Raw genomic sequence first — 7,306 nt, 5'->3', positions numbered from 1 at the left:
AGAAGTTGAGTGTGGATGGGAAGGAAGAGAAGGGCATTCCAGGTGAATGAAAAGACATCAAAATGAGGGTAGCAAAGTCAGGTTCCCACTCAGGGGAGAGTGACTAAAGCAGGTGGCAGGGATCCAGAGCTCCGTGTGTTCCCACCCCACATGAAACCCACAAAGCTGCCTTTAGTGAGTCATGGAGGAGAAGCTGGGAAGCAGATGACTGCTGGTCGCACTGGAGTGAAGCTGTTAATCTGTCACTGTCATGCTCATGTGTATTAATAAGGCAAGTCACTGTTTGGGTGGTAATTGTGTCTTTGAAGACAAGGAATATGGTGTTAATTTTAGGACTGAAGGGCAGAGTGATGAGATACCAATTTAGTTTAGAAACCACATTCTTTTCTCTCCTGTGGGTGAGAAATACGACCAAGGCAAATTCATCAGAATTGAATCCAATCCCTAATTTGGTAAGAATGCACAATGAAAGAAAATGAAGGAATATTTGTGGTCTAGCTGCATAAATATGTATGAGGTGGGGGGGACCAAAAATGCCATTAGTCAGTGTGAAATTCTCACTGAATTGGCCAGAAGATAAATGCAGCAATGGTCGTGTGTCCCCTGGCCAGGTATATAAAGGGGCCAGAGCAGGAGGAGGACATCACTCCTGACAACACCAGCTCCTCTCAACAGCCCAGCCCAGCCCAGCCCCAGACACCACCATGACCAGCTCCTGCTGCGGCCCCGCCTTCTCCTCCCTGAGCTGCCAGGAAGGCTGCTGCCAGCCCTGCTGCTGGCGCGACCCCTGCTGCTGCCGCCCAGTGTCCTGCCAGACCACCGTGTGCCGCCCCGTGACCTGCGTGCCCCGCTGCACGCGCCCCGTCTGCGAGCCCTGCCGCCGCCCCGTGTGCTGTGACCCCTGCTGCCTGCAGGAGGGCTGCTGCAGGCCCATCAGCTGCTGCCCCACGTCCTGCACGGCTGTGGTCTGCCGGCCCTGCTGCTGGGCCACCACCTGCTGCCAGCCTGTCTCTGTGCAGTCCCCCTGCTGCCGGCCCCCCTGCTGCCAGCCGGCCCCCTGCCGCACCACCTGCAGGACCACCTGCTGCTGAGACTCCCTCCATCCCCCCAGAGCAGCACACTGGAGCCTAAACACCTATTTGATGTTTTAATCTATTCAGAAGAAACATTTTTTTTCCACAAGGTGAAAATAGTTACTTTTACATCCTCCCATCTGGATACAGTCTGATACAAGCAGGTGTCCATCCCCACCCTCAGCCCAATCCCTACTTTTCTACATCAGCAGAAGACCTTTAAAAGTTCCCAGAGTGGACTTTGCAAACCCATCCTGCCCTCTGACAGGTTTGGCTACTCAGACTCTCACCATCATCTTTTGCAATGTGTTCTCACTTTTGTCAATAAACAAATTTTTCCTGACGTAGCAAACTGTCCTGCTCCCTAATTCATCCATCCGGGCATGTTTATTAGTCTACACTCATGAGCAGGACTTCGGATTCTTGCTTGACCAAGACAAAATCTCATCCATAGAAATCCCACTCATTTGATGGAATGGACAAAATAAACACAGTTTTAGTGGAGAAGGGTAGAAAGAGTGTGACTGGCACATGCTGCTCCCAGAATGGCCACTGGCAGTAGAAGGACCAGCTGAGCACATTTTATCTTCTTACCACAGTCCCTGGAGCAATGCTTTGAAAAAGACGGCCTGCACATCACCCATATTCAAATCTCCTGGGATATCTATTAAAGTGCACGTTCTTAGGCCCCAACTTAAACATAATATATCAAAGTCTCTGGGCTTGGAGCTCAAGAACGTGCATTTTATATTATCACTTCTGTACGATTCTCCTGCACATTGGAATTTCAGAACCAGTATCGCAGAGGAAGACCCAGATTTGAGCTCCTTGTGGGTTTAAAGAGCGTGGTTCCAGGAGCCTTCCAAGAAGATGCATCGTAACAGTCCATAATGAAAACGCCCAATAAGACGGAAATGCAGTGAAAAACAGCACCTGCTTAGACTGGACCAATTTAGAAGAGAAATACCTTCGTGTGAAAGTGCAAAAAGCATCTGCACTTTGTCCTGGGTGCAGTCAAATTACAACAGCAACACAAAAGAGAATTTTGCGAATTCAGTGAAGCGAGAGCGGAGAGGGAGAAACAAGGCAATGAATCGGAGGAAGAGCAGAGGAAGACGATGGAGAAGAGAAGGAAAACAGGGCAGGGAAGGACAGGGGCCCTGGCAATCCCAGGACAATTATTTGAAGGTGGCACAGTAGAGCTAGACTAGGCCTCACACTGCCCACAGGGGCAGGAAATACGTTCACATCAGGTCCTCTGCTGCCGCCCTTAGCGCACCTCTCCAGATCCATGTCTCACGCTCCCCACTAAATTTTGCTTCCAGCAATACTGAACTTCTCAGTTACTGGACATTTGAAGTTCCAAATGTCTTTTGGTCGAGTTCTTTGATTTATCTGGAATGTTCTTTCACCTATGCCTTCCCTCTACTGTCTTCACCTAACACTGGTTTATTTCCAAGACTCATCTCAGTGACCCTGTCCAGGGGCCCTGTCCTAACCCCTGTGCCACACAAACACCACACACACATACATGTATGCATGCAAATGTACACGCAAGGACCAGGCTAAGTCGGATGTCCCTCACATGTTCCAGTAGCATCTTGAGCTTACCCCCCAGCCCCAGGAAGGCACTGTATTGAAATTATCTGTTACTCGGCCTCCAGGGAAGGGACCACAGTTTATTTATTTTAGCTCCTAGAACTGAGCTCCATATTTAGTATGAAGTTGGTACTTGATTTCTATTTATTGAAGACAACTAAATTGGGAGGCAATCACCTTTAATAAGAATTCTAGAAGGTAGATGTTTAAAGCAAAAACTTCCGCATTAGCATAACGTAACCTCTCTGCAAAATGGGAAAATTCACACTTATCGGTGTAGACTGCTGCAAAAGTTAAATGACTTCTGTATGTTACATGTCAAGCTCCTAGTAATTGCCCTGTATCATCCATTTATCTTCCTTGTAGTGCATTTGAACATCACCGTATCAAATAGGCTGTATCAAACAGGCTCAAAAGACGTGCTATTATTATCAAGTCATTTCCAATGGGAAAGAATTTGGGGGACGGCTTCACTAACCACACTTAAATTATAATTATTTTTTTTTAGGACCGTCCACATCTACTGGCAGAAACAAATAATAAAGAAAGCAAAAAAACCCAAACCAAAACAAACACGGCAACTTGGCATCAGATTAAGGCTGTCTCGGAATAAAAGGGATCTTTAAAAATTGATTCTAGAAGTCCATAGGAAGAATCCTAGATTACGGGATTTATGGCTAGGAGTTCAGCATCAGCACAAAAGAAGGGCTGGGTAAAATATGTGTATCTGATAGTTAGATTCTTTCACACTGAACCACACGAGGGAATTAAACAACTAAAAGCTACACTAGACTTTTAAAAGAGTCCCTGATTGTAGGTAGATGAATATCTAATTCTATTCAGAAAAGATATTTATTTTTCTAGAAACAAATTCCACCAATTCCTTGATTATTTCATTTCTCTATCTTTTCCACCTAAAATAGTTGCTCTTTTCAAGTAATTAGATCTGCTTCCATCTTCCCCGTTTGTGTGGATTTTATGATGAACCATAGGAAGAGCAGCAGACAGCGAGGACAGATGAGGACACCGGGCTGATTGTAAGTCATTCGCTGTAAGTTAGACAACTGCTGGCCGGCAGAGGACGGATCTGAATCCTTTGTCTACCCCCATCCTCTTCCTGTCTTTCCCTTCCACCTTCCGCATCCTGTATCTGTGACTCTTACAGTTTGAAGATATTTTAAAGATTATTTCTGAGAATGAATTCCCCAGGAAATGCATATTTTGTTTCCAGAATTGAAAAACTTTCCCAACATCCAGGGGTTCCCAAACTAGTTCCAAAAAAAAATACAATTCATAGAACTCTTCAGGGGAGGGTGTGGCTCACTGTCACTAAAGGTCACCATCACTAAAGGTCACCATCTTTTTCAATCCAGCCACCAAAATCTCACGATTTATTATCACTGTGGTTAAGATTTACATGTTTTCACTCTGGCGATTATGTACTTGCAGAATGTGTGGAACTTGAATAATAGGACTTAAAAACGTCATGTGCTGAAGACCAGGGTCATACTCCTTGTCCAATAAGTTTATGCCTGTTAATGTGCTGGGGCAGGGAAGACCACACAGCAGAGGACCAGGGGACGTCCTGCCAGAAGGAAGAGAAATGTTACTGTAGGCTTTGGAGAAATGGTGGAGTTCTGGCAAAATTAAGGGCAGCAGTGTTTTGATAGGGCTGTGTAATCACTTCTCAGCCGTTTGGCTGAGACCACTGTAGCAAAACAGGAATGTGTACAAAGGAATTAACACCAGGACCCAGCTCTGAAATAGACTCAGGCTTCGCTTTCATTGGAAACTACCTGGTTAAGGCAAATGGGGAGTGTTGTCTGAAAGTCTCTTGTTTGAAACTCTGCATTTGGATTGGGTTCTAAGGCTGTTTCTCTGTGTCAAAGTGCCTTAGGTCCTGTCCAGCCAAGAGTGAGATGTTCCTTTCTTTATTGATGTAACTTGGGACAGCCAGGTTTCTGACAGTCTAGACATATTTCTATTCCTCCTTTTGGTATATTTCCTAGGTACATACACATACTGTATACTTTCTAAAACAAAGAACAGTATATTAAACTCTCTATCATGCAAGCTACTATTTCACTAATTGAGATAGAATTATTAATAGCTACTGCCAAATGTTGTCTATTTTGAGTGACTCAGAGTTGGAAAAAGACTAGCTGTCACACACTAGTGTTTATACTCAAGCAAAGATTCCTTCAGCCATGACTTTGCAGAAATCATTTCATAAATCTGGTCTAGCAAAACTATAATGGACTCTGATGGACCATAAACTCAAAGAGCTTCAAGGATCAGAGCTATGGTGGACCAAAGGATGTATAAAAAATAAGCCCCATAAAACAAAACACACCTCAGAAGCAAATTTGATCTGAAGGCCCTCAGTAACTCTTAGACAATGTTATCTTTAACCTACCGTCCAACTCTCAATTGATTCTTTGTATCTCCACTCTGCTTAGCTGTGGCTGAAAAACACAAAACTATTTTATCAGTTACCAGCTCACTTAATTCCTCCTGTCTTTTTCAGAATCCCACCTTCACACCTCATAAACAATCAAAACTCTCAGCGAACAAAGCAAAACATCTACTACAGAAAAAATAACTGTTTCCTTTATAAATATTCCCAAGAGATTCTGAAGAATTTAATGCCAAGTGCTTATGTCACATCTAGAAAGCAAGAAAAATCTCAATTTCAATTTTATTTCCAAGACCATCAACAGGGAAAGACATTGAAAAAGGCAGAGAATGAATAAAAGCCTCCGGCAGTGTGACCTTATAGTTCCTGAAAAGTTCTTTCCCTTTAATTGCTTTTATTTACCTTTATCCTGACTTCCTAAAATTTGTGATTATTGTGTGATAGGAAACTATTTAGAATTTAGTTTTCTTTCCTTTTCCTCTCCACTGCCAAATAGTAGAATGTTGTTTACATAATAAGTATCTCATGTTTATGAGTTATAGACCAACTCAGATTACTAAAATAAAACCACTCAAGCAGCATTGGTAATTATTTTCCTGCAAACAAAGTGCAGCAATATGTTGTTTTACAGAAGCATTGAGCCATTCTTTCCATAGCAGACTCAACACATAAATTTTATGAGCCATTATGCCTTTTTAGAAATTCTTGGTTTATTTCAATGCCAATCGGAAACAGGCCCGTGACTCACGCACAGATGGTGAACAAGAGGAAAAGTGTGATGGTGGCAACTGTCAACTTGTCACATGACATGGTCTACAAGGACTGGCTGATCCACGAGTCATATTTCTAATGACACAAACCATCAAGTATTCATTTCTAGGGAAAAAGCAGACAGAGAGGAGAGCATCATAGAGTGATTTTGGAATTGCTCCATCAGCAGCTGAATACAGAGTTATCATTTCAATGAGCAACCACAACTCCAGGAAATGACCTTGTGTCCCAGGGGTCATCACACCTGGCCAGGGTATATAAAGGGGCCAGAGCAGGAGGAGGACATCACTCCTGACAACACCAGCTCCTCTCAACAGCCCAGCCCAGCCCCAGACACCACCATGACCAGCTCCTGCTGCGGCCCCGCCTTCTCCTCCCTGAGCTGCCAGGAAGGCTGCTGCCAGCCCTGCTGCTGGCGCGACCCCTGCTGCTGCCGCCCAGTGTCCTGCCAGACCACCGTGTGCCGCCCCGTGACCTGCGTGCCCCGCTGCACGCGCCCCGTCTGCGAGCCCTGCCGCCGCCCCGTGTGCTGTGACCCCTGCTGCCTGCAGGAGGGCTGCTGCAGGCCCATCAGCTGCTGCCCCACGTCCTGCACGGCTGTGGTCTGCCGGCCCTGCTGCTGGGCCACCACCTGCTGCCAGCCTGTCTCTGTGCAGTCCCCCTGCTGCCGGCCCCCCTGCTGCCAGCCGGCCCCCTGCCGCACCACCTGCAGGACCACCTGCTGCTGAGACTCCAGCACAAAACATTCCCGGGTGCTCAAAATCCTGTGCAAACTCCTCCCACCCCTTCTGAATCAACTGAGAGACTCCATTTTTGCAACCTATCTGTTCTTCAACAATGAATTCAGCTATAACCTTCTATCTTCCCATAGAATTATGCAGCTAATCCTGGGCTTTGATAATCTTTAGAAAATTCCAGCTTTCATCAGTTGGATTCCTGGCTTAAAAAACCATGAGTAAACAAAGATCAAAGTTCCTCTTGGACAGAGCTCTATCCCACTGATTCATCCCCCTTTTTCTACTATTCCAAGGTCTTCAGATGGAATATTTTCCCCTAAAAATTGTATTATTTTTATGCTGTGTTTTGCATGATAAAAAATAAAATTTTGTTTCTGGGGAAGCAAATATGTTTCTGTTTATTAATCTTCAGAAGCTACTTTTTAGCGTACATTGCAGTAGGTAGCCTCGGAAGAAGCAAAGGAAAGGTTATGCTAAGGGACATTTTTTGAGCTTTAAATCAAGAACAAATTGAGGTGCACGGTCTGTAATTTTAATAGCAATTCAAATCATTCAGATCATCTCATGCAATGCACAGGCATATTTTAAGCCACGAGTTTTGTGGTGATACTGAGGAAATGGGGAAACTATAGCAGGTGTCTCTGATTATGAACTTGACTCATGAATAATTCACATCCAAGATAAGAAGGAAGAAGCTTAAGCTTAAGTTG

The 7,306-nt window shown here is 44.7% G+C and overlaps 2 protein-coding genes across 2 annotated transcripts; both read left to right on the top strand.

Annotated features, from left to right (window-relative positions):
* The first annotated feature begins 649 nt into the window (after positions 1 to 649).
* On the top strand, positions 650 to 1,095 carry LOC128570495 (keratin-associated protein 2-1). The gene has a single exon (XM_053569695.1). It carries the CDS (start codon positions 705 to 707, stop codon positions 1,089 to 1,091), a length of 387 nt encoding a protein of 128 aa, XP_053425670.1. The 5' UTR covers positions 650 to 704; the 3' UTR covers positions 1,092 to 1,095.
* Positions 1,096 to 6,200: 5,105 nt separating this feature from the next.
* LOC128570492 (keratin-associated protein 2-1) lies at positions 6,201 to 6,602 on the top strand. Its single transcript, XM_053569692.1, has one exon. It carries the CDS (start codon positions 6,201 to 6,203, stop codon positions 6,585 to 6,587), a length of 387 nt encoding a protein of 128 aa, XP_053425667.1. The 3' UTR covers positions 6,588 to 6,602.
* The last annotated feature ends 704 nt before the right edge of the window (positions 6,603 to 7,306 follow it).

The sequence above is a fragment of the Nycticebus coucang genome, chromosome 18 (genome assembly GCF_027406575.1).
Source record: "Nycticebus coucang isolate mNycCou1 chromosome 18, mNycCou1.pri, whole genome shotgun sequence".
Taxonomy (NCBI): domain Eukaryota; kingdom Metazoa; phylum Chordata; class Mammalia; order Primates; family Lorisidae; genus Nycticebus; species Nycticebus coucang.
The sequence above is the reverse complement of the archived record's forward strand: the minus strand, read 5'-3'. Positions and strand labels throughout refer to the sequence as shown.